Source organism: Sceloporus occidentalis, unplaced genomic scaffold (genome assembly GCF_023333645.1).
Source record: "Sceloporus occidentalis isolate IW3139 unplaced genomic scaffold, rSceOcc1.0.p SCAF_1, whole genome shotgun sequence".
Classification (NCBI taxonomy): Eukaryota; Metazoa; Chordata; class Lepidosauria; order Squamata; family Phrynosomatidae; genus Sceloporus; species Sceloporus occidentalis.
This window is the reverse complement of record NW_028316981.1, coordinates 136,830,973-136,858,898: the sequence shown is the minus strand read 5'-3', so window position 1 is coordinate 136,858,898 and position 27,926 is coordinate 136,830,973. Positions and strand designations below refer to the sequence as shown.

The 27,926-nt window shown below is 41.4% G+C and overlaps 1 protein-coding gene across 2 annotated transcripts; it reads right to left on the bottom strand.

Moving 5' to 3' along the window:
- Positions 1-901: 901 nt before the first annotated feature.
- Positions 902-22,401, bottom strand: PYCR1 (pyrroline-5-carboxylate reductase 1). 2 transcript variants are annotated; one of them, XM_089538130.1, is made up of 10 exons: positions 22,158-22,401; positions 20,778-20,881; positions 19,761-19,831; positions 17,924-18,103; positions 15,886-16,107; positions 14,671-14,763; positions 13,569-13,732; positions 13,390-13,489; positions 2,185-2,217; positions 902-1,120 (listed from the first exon to the last, which is right to left on the bottom strand). In XM_089538130.1, the coding sequence occupies exons 1-10, from the start codon at positions 22,169-22,171 to the stop codon at positions 1,031-1,033; spliced, it is 1,071 nt and encodes a 356-aa protein (XP_089394256.1). In that variant the 5' UTR covers positions 22,172-22,401; the 3' UTR covers positions 902-1,030. The 2 variants fall into 2 exon arrangements, with proteins under 2 accessions (XP_089394256.1, XP_089394264.1); XM_089538138.1 differs by lacking the exons at positions 902-1,120; positions 2,185-2,217 and having other exon boundaries at positions 9,907-13,489; positions 22,158-22,400.
- Between the last annotated feature and the right edge of the window lie 5,525 nt (positions 22,402-27,926).

Sequence of the window (27,926 nt, the reverse complement as noted above, 5' to 3'; positions counted from 1 at the left end):
GAGCTAGTGCACTGGGACCTTGCCGTCTGAGGGTTCTGCCTCCAACAAAGGTAAAACAATTTTTCTAATATCGGGACTGATTGGCATGTTTTGCCTCTAGACCACCTAAAGATTTCCTGATGCAAAACATGAAGACATCTTGAGAAATTCAGTGTTCTTTACCTACACAGGAGCCTGTGGTTTCACAAAGGAAGGAGACATGCTGGATTCCAAGGAAACACCTTCTTTGAATTGCAAATGGACATTAAATTTCCTTGACTTTGAAAATCTCCCAGTGACTGCATGACCAAAGGAGGAGTGCCAGCCTGCAGATAGCACTCCCTACCATCTGAACTAAGGCCAGAAACAGAAAATGCAGGCCTATGACTAACATCTTCAATTCCTTTCTCCTGTTTGCCTGATGAAGAAGAAGCCAGTGTGACTTCACAACATGTAATTGTACATTTTGGTTATCCCAATAAAGGTATCATTGTTTGGATATTATTGCATTAGAAAAATCACTGATACTAGGAAAGGTAGAGGGCAGTAGAAAGAGAAAAGACCACAAGCCAGATGGTTCAACTCAATCAGGGAGGATGCAGGCCTGAGCCTCCCTCCTTGAGGACAGGGAGTCTTGGAGATGTCTCTTCCACAGAGTTGCCATGAGTTAGAGTTAACAACAACATTATACACCACTCTTTAGCCACAAAGGCTCACATAGCTACTTACAAATTGTTAATTTTGACAGTTACTTGTCCTCAGGCTCACAATCCAAATAGGACATGACCCACAAGGAAAAGGACACACACCACCATACCCAACAATATAAAGTCCAACTTAAGGCTGGCCCAGGGTTTGCACTCTTCACAAGACACAAACAAACCTGCTTCTGTAGCAAAGGTGGGGTTGGCTCACACATAGAAGGCATTCGCACAAAAAAGCTACTCTTGCAAAGTGATTGGCGGGCAAGAGGAGAATGTAAAGCCACAGTCCTCAGGCAAATTAAGGGTTCTCAGGTACATATTTCTTCCATTCCTTGACTAGGCTAGGTTCAAACTTTGAAGAAAAACGGCACAAGGAGCACATTTAAAAGTGGGGGAAAGTAGAGGATGGAGGTCCTCTTCAGCACACAAATGCATTTCTAAAGAAAAGGAAACAGAAGTGAGATGCAACGCACAAAATACTGAGTGAGATTTCCTCTAGGATACCGCTGATTTGATGGAACCATTCAGCTGAACTGCATTTCTATAAAAAGTGTTCTGAGGCTTTCCGTCCTGCCCTCAAGAGGTATGAAGTGTTATTGCTCCTTCTCAACAGTGAAAGCAGTTCTGCATGTGCTCAGAGGCACAGTTTGTTGCATGTACCAGGACATAACCAGTCAAGCAGGAACGAGTAGGAAAAGAACAACTGATCAAAGTTAAATACATAATATTGTGTCATGTCTGGTATTGCATGTCTGGTAAAAATCTGATATCGCTAATCTACTTTTATTATTTCTATCTTAAGGGTGGAAGCCCATAAAGGTTTATTTTATTTTAATTGAAGCTATTTTAAATGTAACGGAAATGAATTATTTACATTTCTAGTTGGCAGATTTTTATCCCAAGCAATCTTTTTATGTATATTACCATATTTTATTTTTCTATGTTATATTTTACAGTATATTGATGCTGGTCTTTGACTGTAATAAAGAATTTCCACCAGTCAAGCATGTTTCTGGCTTCAGCCTTGGCTCAAAGGAAAAACAGCTACTGGATAAATTTGGTTTTGCTGCTGTTTGTCATATAAATTAATGAGATGCATAAAATGGGCGGGGGAGAGTACGGAGTTTGAATAGCAACTTAGAAGTAAATGCCAATAGGGAATTCTTTCTGCAAAGGTATCTTATTACTAGCCTTTAAGGTTCCAAAACAGCAAATCTTGCATCAAGTCCATCCAGAGCTGCAAGGCTGCCTTTCTAGACTCCTTGTAAAATGACAGGCAGCTCTTATTTCCTTGCTAGGATTTGGTACACTAAGGTACCTGTTCCACAGTTTCTCCATGTGAAGTGTGCCTGAGCCAGCACTTTCAAAATTAATTTTCTAGAGATGGAGACTTGCTTACTGGAAAGTTTTTCAAACCAATTCTGCTCATTGCTTTGTTTTGCCCAGCAGCAGTACTTGCCTCATAAGCAGAGATCACTCACCCAACAGCCCTGCAACTAACCTCAGTTAGAGCCCTGTAGCTCCCATCTTCCTCCTGGAAATGAAGGCAGGAAAAAGAAAAAAGAAAAGCCTGGAGCAAAGAGATGATTGTACAGAAGGGGCCCTTTCAGCCTGCAGGTGCTGACTTGAACTGTCAAAAGGCTTTTTTTTTTGTTTCCTAGCCCAGATTCTAGCTGATTCAAACAAATCCTCACACCCCAAAATACTCACAGACTCAATGACACATGCTCAGCTGTAGGCTGGACTCCTGGCAAGCACACTTTTTCCCTGAAATGGACTGAACTGGTTTAGGACTAGTCTTCTCTAAGAGGAGCCACAGTCTAGAAGCAGTGGGTATGCTCGGGCAAGAGAAACCCAAATAGCTTTCTGGCTTCTTGTAGCTAGTACTAGTGTTAGGAAGGATCTAATTAGGGGAATTTTAATTAGCTCAAATATAGCCGAGAGGTGGCCCTAACAACACCACATGCCAGAATCGGGTCCCAACAGTGTATACCAGAGGTCGCCAACAAGCCCCAAGAGAAAGAGATGCTGATATCCACTAGGTCCAATTAAAAGGGTAACGTTTATTAAAGCACAGGGAAAACCACACAGCAAAAGGGGAGCATACACACACACACGTTCAATGCTACAGCAGGGGATGGGTGAGTTCGGGAGATAGGTTTGAGAAAGAGAGGCACCACTAGGTAATACTACCTTAGAAGTCTTCTATGGGAAGTCTGAAGAAGCTTGGATGGATAGTGGATCACGGCTGCAGAAGCGCGGGGGAAGAGGGCCACAGGAGCTAAGATCAGAGTTCAAACTGGTGTGGACCAGCTTGCAACCTGGTGATAGCACAAGGAGGGTCCAAAAACCCGGGGTTCTTATAGGGCGAAACGTATCAGGAGGCTAGGGAGACTTGTTAGACAAAGGTGTTGATTGCTTGGGCTTTGTTAAGCCAAGAGCAAGTAATGTGTTGCACAATGCATTTAGGTCTGGACACAATTCGAAGGGGCATCTGATTTGATTACTGAGTCGTTAAGCTGATCACGGGCTCATCAGGTGTGAGGCCAAGTCTATTGTCTTGGGCAAGCAGTGGCGATTCTGGTTTGGCGACTCCCAAACTTCCTATGGATAATTTCCAATTCCATCTTCTTCTAGGGCTCTGCCTTTGCAAGGTGAGTTGCTTACGTGGTCTCCTCGCCTTTGGGTTAATGGAGGGTCCTCTATGGAGTCAGTCAGGGGTCATAGCACAGACCACATGTACCCAAAATTTTATTAAAACCAAACTTGGTAACACTAGAACTCCATGGTCTGGTGCAGGTTATTGGGGACTTTTTGGACTACATAATTATAGCACTGTGATTCCACTTTAACTGCCATGACAGCATCCTATGAAGTTCTGTGATCTGCATTGTAGGGTGGAGTATTCAGACTCCATAGACAGGGAGCTCCCCTAATACCTCTGACCAAGCTACATATCCCAAGATTCTGGAGAATGTTGCTCTTGGCAGTTAAAGTAGAGTCATAGTACCATTATATTGCAGTGTGAAAGGGTCCATCAGTTGGCACTTGCAGTTTTCCCAAGGAAATAAATTGGTCATAGCTGGATCACTAACTAATTGGAGGAGAATGAGCCCAGAAAACATTTTTTCCCGTTACTCCTTCACCTCCCAGAGTAGTCAGACCATAATTTTAATGCCCACTCTACCGTGCCATCCCCCCTCCCTCCTTCCCTCAGGAATGCTCCCCTCCCTACACTTCTGTTCAGTCTTTGCTGTGTCTACACTTTCTCAAAACTGCGGAAATTGCAGGGAGCAGCGAGGTCTGGACTGAAAGTGCTGATGCAGGAAAGCCACGCTCACAGCTGCTTCTTGCTTAGGTGCCTAGGACAGGAATGCTGCAGCAGACTCCAAGCTCAGGGTAGAGGAGGCACTGCATAGAGCACAGGGGCCAAGAACCTGAGCTCCAGCAACAATGCCAGCACCCGCAAACTCTTCTCTTCCTCTTCCTCCAGAGGCCCCACAAGAGACAAAACTGCCTTCCTTTAGCTTCACTTGTATACTGTGTAAGTCTCAGGCACAAGTGAAAGGAAGATGAACTGCTATGACATAATGCAGCAGCAACTTTATGGTTGTGTCCATCTCTCCTCCCCTTCTCCTGGAGTTGCAACACTAAAGTTGTTTGTTTAAATGTGCTGAGCTTGGCCCTGTGTCTAGTGCAGTGAGGAACTGGGGAGATGTAAGTGATGGTGTGTGCACAGACTGAGAATCTAATGTGAGGAAGGACAGAAGGAAAGACTCTCCGACCCATGTCAGAAATGGTTCTCTAGCAGTGCTTCTTGTTGTGTGCCTTCATGTTTCTGACTTATGGCAACCTTAAGGGTTTTCTTGGCAGAATTTATTCCTGACATTTGGCCAGCATCTGTGGCTGACATCGATGCCAGCCACAGATGCTGGTAAAACATCAGGAATAAACTATTCTAGAACATGGACACATAGCCCAAAAAACCCACAAAAAAATATGGATGCTGGCCATGAAAGCTTTCGACCTCACATTGAACCTGTTGGTTTGGTAAATTAAGCTTGGTGTAAACAGCTACAATTCATTCTACAAGTGTTTGTGTTGCTGTTAATTGGTTTTTTGTGGGTTTTTTGAGCTATGTGGCCAAGTTCTAGAAATTTTTTTCCTTAACGTTTCGCAACACAACAAATGGTTGTGTTGCTGTTAATTGATCTCAACTCAGAGCAATCCATGGCTGAAACATCTCCAGGATCTCCTATCCTCAACTGCTCTGCTCAGGTCCTGCAGGTTCAGGCCTATGGCCTCTCTGATTGAGTCTAACCATTTGGCATGTTGTTTCCCTCTCCTTCTACTGCCCTCTACTAGAATTATTGCCTTTTCTAGTGATTCATTTTTCCTCATGATGTGTCCAAAGTATGACAGCCTCAGTTTTGTCAAAAGAAAGCTTTTGACTTCATAGATCACAAAAAGTTAAGTAACGCTCTTAAAGACATGGGATTGCCATGTCATTTGATAGTCCTGATGAGAAATCTGTATGAAGGACAATAGGCTACTGTTAGAACAAAATATGGAGAATCCGAATGGTTCCTAGTTTGCAAAAGGGTCAGGCAAGGCTGCATCCTTTCACCCCGTCTGTTCAACTTGTATGCAAAAAATATCGGACAAAGAACAGGGTTAGACTCAGAAGACGGAAGAGTGAAGATAGGAGGAAAGAATATAAGCAATCTAAGATATGCAGATGATACCATATTACTAGTGGCAAACATAATAGACTTGAAACAATTACTAAGGAAGGTAAAAGAATACAGGCTTACTGTTGAAGATAAAGAAAAAAATAATGATCATGGAGGATCTCCATAAATTCAGGATAGATAATGCGAAAATAAAAACAGTCCTTCGTTGGATCAAACAGAGATTGCAGTTACAAAATAAGAAGTAATCTAAGAATGGGAAGGGCAGCTATGAAAGAACTAGACAAGATCCTAAAGAATAAACATATAGAAGAGAATTATAAAGTCAGAATCGTCCAAGCAATTATATTCCCTGTTACCATGTATGGATGCAAGAGCTGAATAGTGAAGAAAGCTGACAGAAAAAAACCCAACTCATTTGAGATGTAGTGCTGGAGAAGAATGCTGAGGATACTATAAACAGGCAAAAAGACAAACAAATGGGTCCTTGACCAGATTAAATCTGAACTCTTCCGGGAAGCAAAGATGATGAAACTGAAGCTGTCATACTTTGGCCACATCACAAGAAGACATGAATCACTAGAAAAGACAACAATGCCAGGGAAAACAGAAGACAGCAGGAGAGGAAGACCATATGCCCGATGGATAAACTCAGGGAGGTCATGGGCCTGAATTTACAGGACCTAAGCAAAGCAGTGGAGGGCAGGGGGTCTTGGAGATGTTACATCTACAGCATGAGTCAGGATTGACTTGAGGGCAGTTAACGACAACAACAAATGCCATGTGAATGTTTATTGAAGTAACAGGGAAGCCATATATAAAGGACTGCCATTGCAGCAGGCAAACTTGAAAGTAGTTTTAAAAAATCCATCAGCGATAAATTTATTGGCCAACAAAAATGAACAATATACTTGTTGCAAGCTTTCAAAACTCCATGAGCTTCTTCATCAGGCAAGATGTTACAAACCAAACAGGAGAGAAAAAAACAATTGGAGACATTGGTCATGTTGTTTCAGCCCTTAGTAAAGATGTTATGATGGGGAGGATATCTTTTGCAGACAGGCTCCTCCTCCTTCCGGCCATGTGGCAATAGGGAGATTTTCAAAGTCCAGGAAATTTAGAGCCCATTTGCATCTCAACAGGGACCCCTCTTTTGCAATCCAATATGTCTCCATTCCAGTGAGTTCACAGGCCTCTTTCTAGGAAGAGAACAATGGATTCCTCAAGAAATCTCCATGTTTTTGCATCAGGAACATTTTGGTGATGGAGTATCACTCCCATCACAGTGATCACTGATGGATTTTTGTTTGTGTTTGTTAAATGCCCAACACAGCTACCCCTGAATGTTTCATGAAAGTAGTAAAGTACACAAATACAAGCTATAGATTGAGTCATACCACTTCCAAACTTGCTTTTGGTTCCAAGTAAATTTCTATGCTGTGGAGATGAACTTACGGATTAGTAGTATAAAAGGGATTGGACAAAGAAATACCCTTGTGCATGTAATCAGAGGCTCCAAATGCTCTCTTTCCTAATGGTAAACTCCACAGCTAGGAGTGTCCTGTAAAATGGAGATAAACTGTACTCTACTTCAGGCTCATTCCTGAGGATGCAATCACAATCCTCTAGGTCTTACTTCCCTTACAGCAGGGGTAGGCAACCCTTTTGAGCCGGGGGCCGGGTTGCTGTCCCTCAGACAACTGGGGGGCCGAAGCCAAAAAATAAATAATTAAACAATTTTTTTAAAATTAAATAAATAAATAAACCAGGACAAAATTTTCAAATGGAGGGCACTTTTTAACTAAAAAATGGAGGACATGGGAAAAAATTTGCTGATTTTTTAAAAAATGTTAAGATAAATGCATGTTTCTGAGGCTTCTATAGACAATTGCCCCACCATGCCCCTCGTGTGAGACGCCAAAGGCCCCGGTGGCAATCGGCGGCAGGACCGGGCTGGGGCCGGTCCCAAGGCCTTGCCGGGCCTCATTCGGCCCGCGGGCCGCAGGTTGCCTACCCCTGCCTTACAGTTTTAAATGAGAGGGAGAGGAGAACCTGGAGAAAGCACCCCTTTTAGTAAAGCAAGGCCCTGCATGTTGCTTTAGAAGAGAACTGACAACCCAAAAATCTCCCCAAAGCATCCTTTTGAATAACAAAACCAAACAAAAATGTCCCCCGCAACAGGACACAAGTCACTCCAGAAACCAGTAGGGCACATTTGACTAACAGGTTATCCACCCCTGCTCTTGGGAAAAAATACAGCAGCTTCATAGGTTTATAACCTCATGGCAAAAATTGCTTAAACTGGTATGAAGTCAACATTCCTTGCAGATTATTACCATGCCTCTGTAGTACTGTGTCTTCTCTCAAGACCATACCCAGATAATACAAATGGAGGGGGAGAGGAGGACTCTAGATATTTCACTAGATAAGAGCACCTGCCCTTTTCTCAGGCATGAATGGACATTCTAGTGAATGTGTGCATGCTGTAGCTAAATGTATACAAAGGTGGCATTTGTCCTACAGCAAACTGTAGTGACTTTGATTAAAGGTAAGTGCTTCTGTTATTCTTCGTGCTTAGATGGTTCATTTGCTCATTCAGAATTCTGCCTGTGATTGTATGCTGAAATTCCATGTACAGTATATGCTTACTTCATACCCTATGCCACAGAAATGGGAGACTGCAGTAACCCCTTGGAAGGTTCAGTGAGTGCCTCATTGAAACAGTGAGGAGGAGAGCCTACAATGCTGTTTTTCCTTTCTTTGCTGCATGTCTGTCTGTCTATCTATCTATCTATCTATCTATCTATCTATCTATCTATCTGTTGATGGAATGGATTATAAAGTTAACACCAAAAGGTACTTTTTGCTAGCATATCCTTTTTTGCTGATATGGTGAATTATTTTTGATGGGTATTTCTAGGCAGTCTGTTTTCCACTGTTTCTTTTACTGGGGAAAAAGAACAGAGAACCTTTGCTGTCCCCAAGCACACTGAGTAAATAGAGCCATTCTAGGAGTGAAAATTGTGCCTTTTTGTCTGTGTCCATGATGTAGTTACTCATTTTTTGTAACATACTATGTTGATTATGCAAATCTTGCTGTTGTCAAGTGCTACTACTAAATATAGTAATTCTATGCTGGTAGCTATAGCAGAGTTTATCTGTCCTTTACATGTACAGTTTACTGGTCAATTCACCTATTTGGTATCATTTTTTCTTTCACTGCTGATAAGCACCCATTGCCTATAGACAGACAATCAATCCTTTCTGCAAGGCTCATCTATAAGATTAACCACACACCTAGAGCAGACTAATAAAGTTGCAACAAAGGAAAGTTTAGGGACTGGTTAAAATAGAGGGGTGGTATGACAAGGATGTGTGTTAACAAAGTTTACTGAGATATTTTACTGAGTAATTTATGGCACTGAAAATAACCACCTCCATTTTGCTGAACCACCAAGTTGACAGGTTTGTAGGATCTACTTAAAGATATTGATGGAAGCCAAAATATTGATGGAAGCTAATTCTCTGTGCCCTTTAAAGACTGCAGCAGAATCTTTGACTATACAAGTACAGAAGTGTTGGTTTGCCCATGGGCAGCAGGAAAGGAAGATAAGGATGACCATGTGAAACACCCTGAGCAAGGACAAGAATGTTACAGATTACATCTTCACTAATTGTATGCAGACACAACATTAAGATTCTTGCATCTACATACTTTTCTACACCAATATTCTTTCCCATTCTTTCCTCAGATTTGTCCAGTCACTTTTTTCTGGAACGTCTTACACTCCCATCTATATTATAAACCAGGGATGGGAAAATTTCAATGCACAGAGTATCCATCCTACCCATACACACCAATTATTTCATACACCAGGTATGCAACAGCTGCTCTTAAAACACACCCTGTTCTCATTCTGTCACACCCACATTCATTTTTACAAACAAACAATGCAGACACTGCTTTGTTCACTCAATTACTACTGCAATAGCAATGCTGAAAATATGTACATCATTGTGATTTTGTCAACTATGTAAAGTTTACAGCAAGCTTTTTGGACTACCATCCTGCCATGGAGGTATTTGAATGCAAAACATGTAAGAGAAAAACAGCTACTCTTTGTCCAAGGTAGCACAAGTCTGCTTCAGACTTCAGTATATGCAGCAAAAGGCAAAATGCAAAGGTCTGTTGAAAACCAGATTCAAACAGTATTTGAGGTGGGTGCAGATAGACCAGAAATTAGAACAAATTGGATGCAGTGTGTTCAAGTCCCATGTAGCTATCTCTTTGTTCTTTGTCAGGAAGATTTTTTTTTAAAAAAAAACACCAATTTATACATAACGATGCCCACTTTTAAAAATTTCTCCCACTGAAGAAAGAGCTCCAAGATAGAAGTGATGTTAAAAAGGTGTAGCATTCATGAGCCCAGTTCTTTGTTAGATTGTGACCCTGGATTATGTCAATAGCAACAGCAATAGCAAGTACATTTCTATACCGCTTATTAGTGCACTTAAGCACTCCCTAAGCGGTTTACAAATTGTAAGCTAATTGCCGCCAACAAACAATCAGGGTACTCATTTTAGCAACCTTGGAAGGATGCAAGCCTGAGTCGAGCTTGACCCTTTTGCTAGTACTGAACTCACAACCTTATGGTTTGTGAGTGAGTGGCTGCAGTACAGGCATTTAACCACTGCACCATCAGGGCTATATGTCTTATGATCTGAAACCACAAGCAATTTCAACACAATTATTTTGCATGTTTTATCAGAAGTATTAGTTAAGAAACTCTACTCTTTTCAGGTCTTCAAATTTTCTCAAAGGTATGTTAATATACAATTAAGTAAGAGGGCGACTTCTGCCAGGAAATAGCCAAGCCAATAGTTACACATGCAGAGTAGACAAATATAAATGTGTCTCAGTTCTGTATATAAAATTAAGTGTATTAACCCTGCAGATCACCCCATACAAATTGGAGGGTTTAGGATCACCAGAGGTTGGCAATCCTAAGAGAAATATTGTTCCACATATGTATAGTCTCCACAGGCCATCCATATACGTATTTAAAAGAGACATTCACATCTCTTACTTTTAGAAAGAACCTTAAAACCAATTTCACTCTGTCTTGAGCAAAGTTCCCAGGTAAGGGGCTAGCCACAAACAACTAAAGAGAATAATCCTGCCAATGACAATAAAACACGCAATCCACACACCAGGTCTTGGGTTGAGAAGCATAGTTTATTGTCTAAGAAAGAACTGGGAAATCCAACCAAAGAAACCCATTGTCAAGTGCTTTAATCTGTGTTCTTTGGTGTCTCATCACAGCTCAGCAAATGTGACCATATTTTTCAGATCACATAGGCCCGAGATAACCTGTTATGTGCAAAATACCCTGCATGTTAGAACTCAAAAGTATCCTGGCCAGTGCCTTCCTCCATCTGCTACCACTATGTGAATAGCGAATGGGCATACTTTATTTCCTCCGCACTTTGCTCAAGACTGCTTCGTTCCAGTCATTGGCCAACAGTGACATGGGAGAAGCAAAGGACTGATTGAATGGTGAGTGAAGCAAACATGCTTCAGATAACATTATGCATAACTGCTGAATAATGAGATTCTCTATGTAAAGCTTCCCAGACAGTGAATACATGTAGTTGTTTGTGTACCTTTAAGTCATTTCCAACTTATGGTGACCCTAAGATGACCTATCATTACCTATTTTCTTGGCAAGTATTCAGACACTAGCACTTCAGACACAAGCAGCACTTGCTGAAATTCCCTCTTCTACACAACCATGAGTAGGGCAGGAGTTCTATTCTTCACTCCACCTAGCAACTCTACTGGTATGTCACCACCATGTTTAGGGCATCAACACCTGTCTTTGCACTCCTCAGCTCTGTTTCTTCAGCACAGGAGGCAAATTGTTTTGCTCTGCTAAAAAAAAAAGCAAACTTAGAAAAGTTACTGAAGCACCAATAGACTAAGTAAATTTAGGCAGTACCTCAGAGAAGCTAATCTCTAAGGGGCAGAGTTGTCTTTCCAATGCCTTACCCTATTAAGTAACTCAGATTTCCTGTCTACCTGGAATCCAGGCCTCCTGACAACTTTGGCCATTGTGAACTCTTCAGCAAGCTTCAAGTCTCAGGTCTTGCTTGCAAAAACGGGAATAGTAGAGCAGTGTTGCAAATGAAATCCTACAGAAGAAGTGTCTGTCATGACAGCATAGTCATACATTTCACGTTTGTATCTTGGTTACTGCTGACACTTCCCTTTTATCAACAAAAGGTGACCCATTAAATTAGTCCTGTATCAACCAAGTGATGTGAACAAGTTCTGGTTTTCAAAGCCATCACTAAGCATGCACTGCCAAGATGTGACAATAAGAGATGATGTCACTGGCATGTCCAGGTTAAAGATCAGGTGAGCAGGAGACAGGGGATAGATTTCTGCCCACAAGAGCCCAGAGTGCTGCTGCCAGTCAAAGCAGACAATACGGAGCTAGATGGGCAAATGTGACCGTGGTGTGGGCAGATGGAAAGGTTTCCTATACTCCTGAGTTGAGCTACTGCAAATATAAATGGACATCTCTTTTGGTTTGTAGCATACGGTAAATGTGTATGAGTTTCCCTTTTAGAAGTACAGTAGGAGAAGATGAAAGAAAGCAGAAAAAGACTGTAATGGTTTTTCTTCACTATGGTGGACAGCATGTAGGAGCTGTTCAATCCAGGAAATCTGTGATTTCTGATACAGCAGAAATTTCTGAAGCAGAAACAGTGATATATGGGGAATAGGAGCAGTTGCTATGTAACAAGAACCCCAATAATATTTTAAAGGTCTATTTTAAAAATTGTTAGTTTTTAGATGTTAAAACAACATCAGTATTGAATAAATTTTACCTTACTTTAATTGCCTTAATTTAATTGTTGTTTTTTGAGGGTAAGCTTTAGCAGTTTTTAGAGTTTGACAATTTAAAAGTAAATTGACATAAATTTCTGATGCTGAAGATGAAATAATTATGGCTAAGTCTCCCTCATCTGGAATTCTGAAATCCAAAATATTCCAGACTCCACAATTGTCCACATGGGTAGCTCAGATAGTGACATCTTTGCTTTCTGATTGCTCAGTGTACAAAAACTTTGTTTTCTGCACAAAATCATTAAAAATATTGTGTATAAAATTAATTTCAGGCTATGTGTATAAGGTGTATATAAAACATAAATGAATTTTATGTTTACACTTGGGTCCCATCTCCGAGATACATTATGTTTATGTAAATATTCCAAAATTTGAAAAGCTCAGAAATCCAAAACACTTCTGGTCCCAAGATTTCGGATAAGGGAGATTCAACCTGTATAACAACCCCACCAATAACACTAACAAATCATTTTCCAATTTGCTGTTAATTTGTTAATTCAAACAGTTTCAAGCTCTGCTCACCCACTCCACAAATCCAGAATGTCCTGCAGACTGGATAGTAACCACTCTCCAATGAAAACAGAATTTGTGACTCAAAGACCCTGCTTGGGCTTCAGCCTCTGATGTGATAAAAAAAAATCACAGGAAATTGGCACTGCCTGAGAATAGTATGTAGGTTCAGATCCCTGCTTAATTACAAAGTAATCTGGGCCAACCATTGTCTTCCAGGGTTAAGCTATCCCACAAGGCTGTTGTGAGGATTTATAACAAAGGACCTCTCCAGAGGAAAATCAGGATAAAGAGTAGTACATAATAAACCTGAAACAGCTGCAGAAGAGCAACTGTGAGGTTCAGAAGATCTGCCCACTCAGGAGAAAGGACTGATTATTGTGCTCCACCTCCAGCCCCTGCACATTGCTGATCTTACCACTATTCTCAGGAAGCTAGAAGTCCCTTTGAGTCCAGGATATTCCTCCCTCCCTCCCCCAAATGGCGTGACCTACAGATTCCCTTGAAAAAAAAAAGAAAAGTGTGACCAAGCCACGGCTGGGTCTCCTCAGTACTTCTTGTTCCCAGGATTCTTGCTGTTGAATAGGCTGACCTTGTTGGCAGAGGAAGACTCTAGCTTCACTTTATCCATTAAGGTCTTCTTAATGGCAGCAGGGGAAACCTTCTCCTGGTCAGCCAAACACTGCAGCTCCCTGTTAGGGAAGAGAAAATTCATTAGTAACTCAGAGCATACAGCTTAGAAGGGACCATTCCTCACCTCCTTGCACATACCTTGTCCTGATGCAGGATGCCTCCACTGCATTGATGAGGAGTGAGCGGAAACCCCCACTCTCCAGGAAGTGCAGGGCATAGATGGTAGCACCCCCTGGGGAGCAGACGTTGTCCTTCAGTTGTCCTGGATGCTGTTCTGATTCCAACAGCATCTTGGCAGCTCCCTGCAGAATTGGGGTAAGGAGTCAAAAACTCTTCAGAAGCAGTAGCAAAGGGTTTCACATGAACAGAATTTTATTTTCTTAAAATGCATTATTTAAAAGAAATGTTAACTGTCTTCCTACGAAAATGCTCAAGACACTGTTGGAGGCTTCCAAATTAACAGAAGGCAGCACTCAACCACAGATATATATTTTCTAAATTTTTAATTACACCTCTCAGAATCTTTGGCCAGTGGCTTTTCTGGCTGGGGATTATGGGAGCTGTAGTTCAAAAAAGTTACTTTTCCAAGCCCAAGCTAGAGTATCAATCAAAAGGTACCGTACACTTATTCCATCTGTTTCTTTTCAACAGCTTTTTACTAGTAAAAAGTATGGAAGACTCAGTGAGACCACATGTATTATTAATTGTTAAAAATCTCCTGTATGATTTTTAACATCTTTGCTTGATGAAAAAGCCAGTGGAGCTTTGAAAGCTTGCATGATGTATCTTGTGCATTTTGATTGGCCAATAAAGTTATCACTATGGATTTTGTTCTATTTTGCTGCATAGCTACTGAGTTTCTACCTATCTGTTTTTAATCTATGCTCTTGTGAGTTCAACAAGAAATCTATTAAGATAAAAAAGCTGAGCTGTGCAGGGTGCTTCCATGAGCTTAAAGCATTTAAATCTTTTGAAACAAATTATATGAGGATGTCAAAGTGCAGAGAATGGACAGTTACGTTTCAGAATGAATGGACATACTGATGTCAGCCATAACTGAAACAGAAGGGTGATGTAGCACCATCTTCCCATTGTTTTGTTATGGTGAGCTTCAGCATAATCATTCATGTATAATCATTATTCTTACATGTATCATTCCAAGATCTGAATATTTATAACTAAGTACTGACACACAGCTTGAAGAAGCATAAGCATTCAAACTACTGAGACACACACTGACCAGCAATGCCTGGGCTCCCAGCCGTACAGCCAGTCTGCGAGGAAGGCCCATCTTCACCCCTCCATCTGCCAGGGCATCCAGGGCTGTGAATGCCTAGGAGACCAAAGGATCACAGGAAATCAAAGCCAGAAGGGGGAGGGGGATTAGAGTGCTTGAACATATAAAGAGCCTTAGTGGCACAGTGGTTAAATGCCTGTACTGCAGCCACTCACTCACAAACCACAAGGTTGCAAGTTCAATACCAGCCCAGGGGTTCAAGCTTGACTCAGGCTTGCATTCTTCTGAGCTCGCTAAAATGAGTACCCAGATTGTTGGGGACAATTAACTTACACTTTTTAAACCGCTTAGAGAGTGCTTAAGTGTACTGATAAGCAGTATAGAAATGTTATTGCTATTGCTACAGTGCAGGGGACAAATCATTCCTAGCTGATCTCACCAGCAAATCTAGCCTTCCCGATTCCCAATACTGTACATAGACTATTCTTCATTAAGTACAAGTACAAATCAATCATCTTAGAGTTCAGTTCCACCCAAAGCTAACCTGGGATTAGGGAAGTTTGTTACATCCATCAGGCACTCACTGCTTCCAAATGGCCAATTGTTGATGGGTCCTTGTTGACTGACAACAGATATGAACAAGGACCAACAACTCAATTGTTCCAGGGATGTTATGGCAGGGGCGGAAATCACATGGCCCTCCAAATGTTGCTGGACTGCAACTTTCAGCATTCCTCTATGCTGACTAGGATTTCTGGGAGTTGCAGTCCAATCTCTGTAGGATCACAAGATTCCCACCCCTGTATTAAAGAGGTGACACCTGTTACTATTAAGCTCCAGCAAAATAACTGCTGGCCAATCTGCCTCCTATAAAAATACTACATACTGCAAATCCTGTTTCTACATTTAATCCACCCCTATTTTCACATTACAGTCAACCCTCTGTATCCACAGATTCAACAGTACATGGCTTGGAAATAGATATTTTTTAAAAATCTAAAAAGCAAATCTTGATTTTGCCATTTTATATAAGGGACACCATTTTATTATTCCATTGTATATAATGGAATTTGAACATCCATGGATTTTGGTATCAATGTGTTTGTGTATTTGTGTCCTGGAACCAAACCACAGCAGATACCAAGTGTAAGTTATGTCTGACACATACAGAAAATAAAAGAATGAAATTTGCATAGTGGAAAGAAAAATGGCACATACATAAGCAGGCCCACTTCCACTGAGTCCAGTAACAGCATCTATCAAGTCTTCCTCCACCTCGGTGCAAAAGCCCACACTGGCCATCAGCTGTTCTAAGAGCTTTCCATCTTCCACATCGGCATGTGTTCCTGTGGCATAGACTGTGGCTCCTTCCCGTACAATCACTGGTGTGTTGGTCATGCATCTGATGACTTTCGGGGTGGGGCAGAACGCAGAGAGTTTCTTGAGATACAAAATAGGAGAAATAAATGAGCATATTTAACTCGCAGCTTACAGGTAAAATTAACTCTCTTGTAGAAAGCAGCAGTGACAACTCAACTCTGATTTTTAAACATTACAGATAGCTACATAGGTTCCGATGCATTATTACCACCCCTTAGTGCAAGCATGTGGTCTCTTTTAGATCAAGTAGGGCAGATTTCAGACCTGCAGAATCCACTGTATTTAAATTTATTTTTTTTACTAAAAAACAAGGTCCATTAAACAAAGCTGAAATGTAAAATAATGACATAAGATGCAAACACACATTAGGATTAAGAAGCATTTGTTCAACTCAAGACTTTGCAATCAATAGAAGAATTTAGGATGATGGGATTATGAACATCCAGGGTCATTGCCCATGCTGGCTGTTGCGGATGGGAGCCACAGGCAAGAAATTATTAACTTTAAAACATTTCATATGGATCAGCTTTAACTCTTTAAACCTGTTTTAATTTAAGATGTTTAACACACTTTTAGATTATTTAAATTATGTATGTGTCTTCAAGTCGCCTGTGCTACCCCATGAATCTCATAGGGTTTTTTTAGGCTAGGAATATTCACAGGTGGTTTTGCTAGTTCTGATCTGGTGCCTTTAGGATATTTAGCTGTCCATATTGATTTTATTCATATGCCACTCTGAGATCTTGTGATATAGTGTTTATTTAAATAAATAAATATCCTTACAGAAAGGTCAGAAACCACAAGGTCAAAGGCCTAAAATCAGCAAGACTGACTATATATACATGACATCATCCCTGTGAGAATTTAGGAATGTGTCCACAGGGTGGCACTGGTCAGTGCTTGAGCACTGTTACCAACAGCAGTTGAATGCAAATCAACAGCTACAAACACTAGTAGGCTAAGGCTCCAATAAGATCATGTCTTGTCTATGTTATCTTTATTCTTAACAGTACCTGAAAAATCATTACCCAGAGCATAAATGAAAACACAAGGAGGTCACAAAGCATACTGAAAACACAGGGAGGTCACAAAATCATAAATCAGAAGTATGGGCAAACCAGTCAGTGCCAAGTACCCAGCAACAGACTTCCTTGACTGTTTGTCTCTCATTGCCTGTATCTTCTGGACAGGCTAAGAGCCAATGCAACACAGATATAGGTAATGCTTCTTTCAGAGAAAGCAACTTAATTTTACATTCAAATGTCTTCTCTGTTAAATGTCTTCTCTGACACAAAAGATCCCAGGTCAGCAGGCGAATATTTGCATTGCTTCCACAATGCTGAATAAGTCATTTTTCATTTCATTTTCAGAAAATAATTCCTGATGTGTCAGAATTATTATAAGCTGTTTAATATTTTAGCCAGATAACCAGCTTTAATTCCCCCACCCAATTTTCAAAGTTTATTTATTTATTTATATTACATTTATATTTATACCCCATTCTTCTGCCACAAGGCTCCCAGAGCAGCTTGCAAATTGTTAATTAGACAATTCCATACTTCAGAATCATCAAATACAACAAAATATAGACAACTGCTTTTATTAAGGTTCTAAGTAATTACCACGACATTAAAACTGCCATGATATTTTCAGATTTCTCTAAACAGGCACATAGATTTAAGAGGTATTTCTGAAAATGAATAAAGACTGTTGCCATTCTTTTTTCCACATGACTGCAGCAGTTCCACATGTGAACATATAGAACTGTTTCTATCCATTTCTAGTCTGGTCTTTAGAAGGTTTCACTGGCTGCCCTTTGACCATGGTCAGCTCCCCTAAAGATAACTGTTAGAAAAGAGTGCTGTGAGGCTCTCACCTTCTCAATAGAGCTGATCGTAACTCCAGCAGCACACGAGACCACAATGTGCCGATCTTCTATGTCTGAGCCAATCTCATCCAAGATGAATGGAATTATGGGAGGTTTCACTGCCAGGAACAGAACATCGCTGTTTTTAACCGTCTCTTTGTTGCTTAGGGTAAAATTCACACCCATTTTCTAGAAAGAAGATGAAAAGTAGCTAGTGAAGCAATCCCACTCTTTCTGTTTTTACACCACCAAGGGCAAGAGGATCAGACGTGGTTTGGGCAACATCATGTTTATTGGCAACTGCAGAAACGTGATGAACTTAATAATAAATAAATTAATAAATTGTTTATTTATATACCGCTTTTCCTTGTAGATCAAAGCGGTGTACAACATTTGAATAATGACCAATGTCATATTACAATACAAGCAAATTAAATACACAAAATGTCATCAGCCTTTATAGTCCCAGGGCTTTGTCCTTTACATATGGGCACTGAACGCAGAGATTGAGATTCAATTGTAGCCTTTAGGGCTGAAGGGCGGGGTATAAATACCATAAATAAATAATAAATAAAATGAAAATAAACTCTGTCCAACCTGTTCCCACACAGCAAGTAACTTGCTTCCCCAGGGATTCAAATGGGTGTTTATGAGGGAATACATGCATCTGAAATGCTACAGGAGGATAAAGCACTTGGTAATAATAATAATAATAATTTGTTTTATTTATATACCGCTGTTCCAAAGATCATAGCGGTGAACAGCAAGTAAGCTAATTAGCAAGTAAGCTAATTACTTTTAAATTAATACTTGGTGTATTAATTTAAATGGCATAAGAGAAGAAATGCCTCCCCTAATATGCACTTCTCAATCACCCTATCCCAAATGTAGAGAGATCTTGTAGCACCTTTATGACTAACTGAAAGAAAGAAGTTGGCAGCTTGAGCTTCTGTAGATATCAGTCTACTTTCTCAAATGCTTTTGGTGGAGTGGAAGCCAGGGACAGACATATATATGCCATAGGTATGTAAGAATGTCCATAAATAAAGTAGCAAGTACAGTTTTAATGATGGTAGTTTGTAGACAAAGACATAACAAGATGGCAAGAGCGGTTTGGCCTTGGAAACTAGCTTGCAGGTGGGGAGAATAGATGAGAGTAGGACGCCGCGTGAGAATGGGGTCAGATAGTGTTGAAATGTGTGCAGTGAGCCAGGAAGCCATTGTCCCTGTTCAGTTAATTGCTGAGGGACTGTACTTTATGGATGAATTCCAATTTTGCTGTTAACTCTTTCCAATCTACCTTTGTAGTTCTTTCGTTCAAGGACCACTGTTCTGAGGTCTGACATGGAATACCAGGAAGACTGAAATGTTCTGCCACCAGTTTTTGTGTATTCCCATTGTGTCTGATTTATGTCCATTTACCCTCTGATGCAGTGACTGTCCTGTTTGCCCGATGTAGAGTGCTGATGGGCATTGATGACATAGTATGGCGAGACCCATCCCAAAGTTATTCTCAAGTTTAAAAGGGACCATCATTCTTGACCAATTACATAAACTTGTATGCCATACATAACTGGGCATAATTTTTTCAATTTTATAGCTCCGTTTTATAAGGTATCAACCAGCCTTGGTGGCAAAGAAAGAAGTGACTGGGAAGTTCAGCTCTTAAGCCTGTCAGAATAACACTCCGAGCCGCTCTGAGAGCCTTTGGGGCTGAAGAACAGGGCTCTAAATAAATAAATAAAATAAGCACAGCATTCAACAAAATACAAACCTGGTAAGATTTGCATGGGATTTTTGTGAGTGTGAAAGAGATATATTAGATTTTTTGGCTTCTTGAACCTACCCTCAGCCCTGATACTGTTGGGAGATCAGTGTCTGGTGCACTTGCTGTAATCTTGTGAGCAGCTAAGATCCCTGAAAAGAGAAAAAAAATTGTTTACCACAGCCTCTTGCCTCTCCAGTTAAACCAAATCATTCAGCTACTGGGCATCGCTTCCCACTTCAGCACAATTCCTCCACTTACTTACCAGCATGATTTTCATTTTTTTTTCCACATTAGGCAACCCAAACAGAGTTCTCCATCTGAGGAATGACCCCATAAGCATTCAGGTGCCACAGGTATTTCCACACAGAATTCCATCCTTGAGAATGTTACACTTCCCAAAAACTGTGGGAAGAGCTACGTTGCAAAATTTGCAAGGTTGGTTGGTTAGTCCCCTCCCACCAGGGTGTGTTCCAGTTTTATTACTTTACTCCTAAGGGACTAGCTGGAATTTGCTTCTCCATATTAACCACTGGGAAGCTTCTGTAAACATCAATCTTAGGATTGGGTTCTAGGCTGTGGTTTCAGGCAATGATAATTAAATGCAAGAAAGATTTTAAAATGCAAGGGGAATAGACAGATTCACCTATGTTGGCTTCTCAGCAATTATCTTTTTTGCAACAATGCATATATTTTGCTGTGGAACAGGTTATTCTAGATAGAGTAGCTAGTTATTAAGAAGGCAGTTAAGAGTGAAATTTCAGCAAAAGTTACCTCAGTATACACAGAAACACACAAACGTGAGCTTAACATCAGGCCTACCTTGTAGCAGAGTAACAAAAAGCGCTTTCCCTCAAACATTTCCAAACACAGTATGTATGTATTACAGAGAAAGTCATATGACAGGCACAAAAACAATGTGCATTTGCACAAGTTACCAGGATGGGGTATTTATTATAATTTCCAGTATTTTTCCCAGGTTTGCACGGAAGGATAAAGTTACAGAACATTATGTGCTGGAGCTACTCATAGAGAGGATACAGTAATCACTGTGTACATCAGCTCTAGCTTGTGGTAATGCTGATATTGTCTGCCTACCTGCTGCGGTAAAACCCCGAGCCAGGGAGAAGGCCAGCTGCCCAGCACCAATGAAGCCCACACTCATGGTATCAGCAGTTGCTAAGAAGTGACTAATTGGTTGCCTGGGAGTAAAAGAAAGAAGAAAAAACAATGAGGTAACAAATAACAGCATTTCACCATTAACTAGGCAACCCATGTTGCGTAGAGAATACACAGTCCATTTCCAGACCCCGTTTGAATTTATGGAAACAACCACAAAGGCCAAATATCTGCAGTGAGAACCTTTAGAAACCATCTCTGAGGATACATCTGATGTTGTGTGTCCCCAAGTCCTTTCTGATTTATGGCGACCGTATCATGGGGTTTTCTTGGCATGATTCGTTCAGAGGAGGTTTGCCATTGCCACTTCTGAGGCTGGGAGAATGTGACTTGCCTAAGGTCACCCAGGGTTTCATGGCCGAACAGAGAATCAAAGCTTGAGTCTTAGTGCAACACTCAAACCACTATGCCACGCTGGGGCATTGTATAAATAATGCATTTGACACCACTTTAAGTGCTGTAGCTCTATCCTATGCAAACCTAGGATGTGCAGTTTTACAAAAATCTTTGTAAGTGCCTCATCAAACTACACATCCCCCAATTCTGTAGGATGGGGCCAGGACAGTTAAAGCTGTGTCAAACTGCATAATTTCTGTAGTGTGGATGCACCCTGACTCATCCTTGCCGAGGAAAACCCCACAAAATTCATGGGGTCGCCCTAACTCACTTGAAGGCAGCAACACACTTGAGGATAGAGCTGTAGTTTGAGTGTTGGACTACGACTCTGGAGATCAGGGTTTGAATCCACTGGGTGACCTTGGGCAAGCCATATGCTCTCAGCCTCAGGGGAAGGCCATGCCAAACCTCTTCTGAGCAAACCTTACCAAGAAGACCCCATGATAGCTCGCCTTAGGGTCGCCATATGTTGAAAAGGACTTGAAGGCACACAGTGAGGACAAGAAAACTCACGTGGAACCACACTCTGTCAAGAGGTACTTCTAAGGAGGCTTCTCTGAAGGGAAAATGGATCAAGAGGAATTGCAGTGGAAACCCCCTTTGGAGCCCTGTTATTGCCAGGGCAGTCTGGGGTTAGAAGCAGATAGCAGCCACAAAGACTGGAAACCCACTGCCCTCAGCCACCTGTCAGCAGCAAGTGTCCCCCTGATAAAATAAAGGGAGTTCCCCAACATTTTCCACAGTTCCAGTGTAGTGGCTTGAGCGTTAGAGTAGGATGCTGGAGACCAGGGTTCGAGTCCCGGCCCAGCCATGGAAACCCACTGGGGGACCTTGGGCAATAGGTCACACTCTCTCAGCCTCCTCAGGGGATGCCAATGGCAAACTCCTTCTGAAGAAACTTACCAAGAAAGCCCCATTATAGGGTCGCCTAAGGGTTGCTGTAAGCAGGAAATGACTTGCAGGCACACAACAACAAAGATTCACCTAAGAGTTGCCATAAGTCAGAAATGACTTGAAGGCACACAACACACACAAATGCCAATGGCAAGCCCCCTCTGAAGAAACCTTGCCAAGAAAACCCCATGATAGTTTTGCCTTAGGGTCACCATAAGTCGGTAACGAATGGAAGGCACACAACAACAATAGCAACACACACCTTACTCCAACAGTCCCCAAACTCTGCTCTTTGAGGGCTTTTGGACTTCAGCTCCCAGAATCCCAGACTATTGGCCAACACGGCTGAGGCTTCTGGGAGATGAAGTCCAAATCTCTTAAAGGGTTCAGTATGGGGACCACTGCCTCCCCCCCCCCTCCCATTCTGCCCCTGCTGCCCTTGGTCTCCCTTCCGCTCAGTGCAGCCCCTGCCCCGCTGCATTCATCTCCCTGGAGGGCGAAGCTGCCCATACCTCCCACGTGGCTCACCTATTCTGAAAGGGAACGCAGGACGCCGCGTCGCGTGGCAGCGCAGCTCCAGCAGCAGCCGCGTTTCAGCCAATCCGACGAAAGGGGGCGTGCCTCCGTCACCGTTCCGCCCAATCAGAGGCGAAGGAGGCGGGTGGCCATCTTGCTATTGGAGCAACCTTTGTTTGCCGTTGCATCATTCACTCTAGAGCAGTGGTCCCTTTAAGAGATTTTGGACTTCAGGCTCCAGAAGCCTCATCCACGTTGGCCAATGGTCTGGGATTCTGGGAGCTGAAGTCCAAAAGCCCTTAAAGGGCACGGTTTGGGGAGCCACTGATCTAGAAGCTTTAACGGATCCCATTTCGCCGCTCGGTTCTCATCAGCTAATGGCTGCCGGCGCCCCCAGAGCGTTTCCCATTGGATGGCAGCCGCGCTGCCTCTTGGGAAATGTAGTCCTGGGAGAAAACTAATTCCAGATTTCCCCTAAATAGTCGGGTGTATGTACCCACAGTGCGGGAATAAAGCAGTTTGGCCCCGCTTTAACTGCGATGACTCTAAACTACAGGCTGCTGGGATTGGTAGTCTGCTGAGGCGCCAGAGGTCTCTCACAGACCAGGCTGAATTCCTCCCCAACCGAACTACAAATCCCAGGATTCCACAGGATGGCGCCTTTACAGTGAAAAGTGGAGTCAAGCCGTTTTAATTCTGGAGTAGCTCGTGAATGTGAGGAAGAAGAGATATGTAGTTTGGGGAGGCGTTTCCTTTTGGCCTGGCAGAGGACCCTGGCGCCTCGCCAAACTACAAATCCCAGGATTCTGTAGGATAGAGCCACGATGGCAGTTAAAGTGGTGTCAAACTGCTTTAATCCCGCAGTGTGGCTACACACTCCGTGTGACGGGAAGAAGGAGCCCCATGGTGTCCGGTGCGGAGACCGAATGCCTGCTTTTAATGTCTCTGTATGACGGCCCTTTTAGTTACTTCTAAAGCGCTGCTGTTTCGCCTCACTCTCTTCTCCAGGATAAACAGACTCCGACTCCATTATTTCTTCATGGAGCTTGTTTTGCCAGAGTGCTGCTCTGCATTGCTCTCCTCTGAGACGTTTCAGTGAGGTTACTTTCTTGAACTGCAATTATATAATAGACCTCTTTTTATATATATATATATATATATATATATATATATATATAAAAATATATATATAAAATAACAAGCCTATATAATTGCAGTTCAAGAAAGTAATCTCACCGAAACGTCTCAGAGGACAGCAATAGGTATAGATGTAGATACAAATATATATAATATATAAATATTATATATATATATATATATATATATAGCAATAGGTATAGATGTAGATACAAATATATATAATATATAAATATTATATATATATATATATATATATATAGCAATAGGTATAGATGTAGATACAAATATATATAATATATAAATATTATATATATATATATATATATATATATATATATATATTATACACAGAGAGAGAATCAGCCCTCTGTATCCACAGATTTTTTATCCACAGCTTGAAAATATTTTTTAAATATATAAATTCCAAATCGCAAAGCTTGATTTTGCCATTTTATAAAAGGGGCAACATTTTCCTATGCCACTGTATTTAATGGGACATGAGCATCCACGGATTTTGTTATGGGGGGGGGGGTCCTGAAACCAAAGCCCAGCGGATATCAAGGACCCACTGTAATTACATGGGCAGTTTTATAGACTTGAGTAAATTAACTCGGACTTTACTTGGACTCAACTGACTTCCAATCTACAATAGTACATTGGAAAGAGAAACAGCAGAATTGGAATTCATCCCTAAAGTAGAGTCCCTGAGCAGTGGCTTGAAGGGGGCCAAAGGCTTCCTGGCTGATTGCAGGCGTTTCATCTCTCTCTGACCCCATCCTCAGAGGGAGATCCTAGACTCCTGCCTCCTCCCCACCTGCAGCCCAGGCTCCAAGGCCAGACTGGCCTTCCATCTCCTTTCTATGTCCAACCGCTATGTCTTTCTCCACAAACAACCATTCTTAGCCTTGGACTTGAGACTTGTGGAGTAAAAGACTTGAATACATCACTGCCATTGGGCAAACTAGTAGATGCTCCAATAGAGAGTTCTTATTGGTGGCTTCTATATGTAAGGAAGTATGTGCCCTCGGGTCACTTATTGATTTATGGGGAATCCATTAATTTCAGAGCCAGCATGGTGTAGTGGTTTGTGCATTAGATTAGACCAGTGATTCCCAAACTCTGGTACTCCAAATGTTTTGGATTTCAGCTCCCGGAAGCCAATAGTCTGGGATTCTGAAAGAGGAAATCCAAAACACCTGGAAGGCCAGAGTTTGGGAATCACTGGACTAGAGTCTGGAAACAAGGTTTCAATCCTTGCTCTGCCATGGAAATCCACTTGGTAATCTTGGGCAAGTTACATTCTTTCAGCCTCAGAGAGAAGCAAGGCAAAATCCCTTTGAGCAAATCTTGCCAAGAAAACCCCATGACAGGGTCACCATAAGTAAGAAACAACTTGAAGGTACTGTATACAACAACAACCATTAATTTCATAGGGTTTTCATAATTTCATATTTAGGAATATTCAGGGGTGGTTTGCCATTGCCATCCTCTGAAATATAGGGGCTCAGCAGACGGCCCCTAAGAGGCGGCTCTGTGCCCCCCCCCCCCCCCCGGAAGCACTGCGTTGGGGACACAGCAACCACATGCCACCAGGTATTCCCAGGTAGCCTCCTGCAGAAATTATCTTGGATAAGGGACTCCAGTTCTCCACTTACCACTGAAGGGGTTTCTATTGCTAAATGCTCCCTTGGCAAAACCTTGATAAATTATGAAAACTAAAAAAGAATAGGCATGATAGAGAAGCAAAGCAAATTAACATTCACACTGTATTTTTAAAAGAAGAGGTGGAAAGAGAAGCGATTTAAAGGAGATAGTTTTGCAATACTTTTCAAAGTTGTATAGTTTTATAGAATATCTCCAGTGAGTTAAAGCAGACATAAAATAAATCATTTTTCAGCAGCAAAAACCAAACAACAAAAAAACCAAAAAATACTGTGAAGCAGATATAGAAATAAACATATGTTTTTAATAATTAAGAAAAGGGCAAAGTTATTGAATAGTGCACTAATAGGGAAAACTCACTTTGCAAAACATACAATAGAACAAGCATCCAATGGTTAAATCTTGCTGTTTTGTGGGCACATACAGATGTACAGGGAATGGAGTTGTCTGCTCCTCTTGAATGGGTAATATGTGAATGTTTAGCCTTTTCATCAGGGCTCTCTGTGTGTAGGACAATGTAGATACATTAAGCACTCACATATCCATCACTAGTTGCACCACTCTTTCATGCCAGGAGTCAATAAGACTTTGCACTTCATATATTTAAGCTGCAAATTGTGTTTAAAATTTGAGAAACCATGTGTTGTTGTTCCTTGTTTATAACTCATCTTGAGAACAATAAGCCAAAAGGGAGAAGACAATTTCACCAAAATACTGTGTTAAATGTTCTTTAAAAACCTAGATTTAAAAAAAAATTGAGTACAGTGAGGAAAACGTTGGAATGCAACAGTTTGGCACCAACATTGCCCAGATCTTCAAGGATACCAAAGTGAATTATGTTAATTCTAGGGGGAAAAGTTACCTAGCATGGAAGCTCCTAGCTTCTGAATTTAACATTAATTACACCTCTGTCACTATGCTAGCTAAATAACGTCAAAAATATGTGCAATGTAATAATTACTTAAGGATTAATGGAAATTATCCAATGTGGAGTATACATCTTTTTAATAAATATTAGTTCCAACACAATAATAGACAAGTGCATAAAAGGGCTGCAAGATTAAGTGGATACTTATTTGTGAGAATTTGTGTAGCCATTTGCCAGGCATGGTCATACAGTACCTCATATTAAAACTGTAATTGAGAGCAACAGTGGAGATGAATTTTGTTGTTTTTGTTACCTGCCATCAAGTTGACTTCAATTTATGGCAATCCTAAGAATGACCTCCAAGAGCTCTGGTCATCAACAGCACTGCTCACTTCTTGAAAGCTCAGGGCAGTCATCGTATCCCTGGTTGGTTTAATCCACCTCTAATACACTCTTCCTCTTTTCCATTTTCCTTCAGCTTTACTGAATTTCATCATCTCTCTCAATGGGTCATGCCATTTGATTATATGCTCAAAGTACAATATCCCCAGTTTAGTCATGTTGGCTTCTAGTGGGAGTTCAGACTTGATTTTATCTCGGACCCATTTATTTGTATCTTTGGACATCCCTGGTATCAGAATTTCCCTCCAACACCTGGGAACATGCTTTAATGTAGGCAAGGAACATGCGATTTAGGGCCCTTCTGTGTCTGTGGTTGAGAAATCATGTGATATTCAGTGGGATCTGGACTAGGCATGGTGAGTCAGAGACTGGTTTGTGGAATGAACACAGGAAATGGTCAGGCCATCCATGGAGATGTCCTTGGTCAAAGAAATATTGTTCCCAAAGGGAGATACTCTTGAACTTCTGTTTAATTGTAAACACAGATATCACACACACATTTTTTTCTCATCAATGAGGTGCTTATGCAGATTCCAATCTTGACAGACCCCTCTCAGCTACACGCTTTAATGCTCCCTGCCCCCCGCGGTGCATACCAGATCTCCTTATATGGCTTCCTCTGCACTGGGGGTGCCCTTATGGCTACATGCCTTCAGACAACCCATTTTATATTAGTTTGATATCAAAAGAATGAGGCTATATGGAGGGGTGATCTTGGGATAACAGGTGTCTTTCTGGCATCTTCTATTCATTTCCATAGGATTACACCAGGAAAGGATTGATTGCTTCACACTGGAGATCAACTTTGAAAATAATGTGCTTTATAGAACTGTGAGGCTAGATAAGCAAAACAGAGAATGAACACATGTCCCTCCACATTAAGGTCCAGTCAACCTATCTGTATGAAAGCACATTTGCGAATACTAATACTGAAGATTCCTGAAGATTAATAAGGAGGGAAAATATTGTTGGAATGTGAGGCATGACAGCCTGGAATGCTGCATCCCAAATTACTTCTACTCAGCTGACAAACTGAATGAAAGGTACTGAGGCATCCTTAAGCCTCCATCCTGCCTTCCTGGCATAATTTCAAATATTCACGGCTAGCACCCTCTTATCTCACAAAAAGCTCTAAGAAGTGAACTACAACTGGAATCTGTTTTCAATCCTAGCTTTTATTTAGGAATTGC

What these genes read in the sequence shown, in the direction of transcription:
- PYCR1 (XM_089538130.1), bottom strand. An exon ending in CAACAGTATCAGGGCTGAGG is followed by an intron (nt 18,104 to 19,760) that starts GTAGGTTCAAGA and finishes TCTTCTTTCTAG; the next exon opens with AAAATGGGTGTGAATTTTAC. An exon ending in GCTACAGGGCTCTAACTGAG is followed by an intron (nt 1,121 to 2,184) that starts GTTAGTTGCAGG and finishes CCTTTTCTTTAG; the next exon opens with AAATGCATTTGTGTGCTGAA.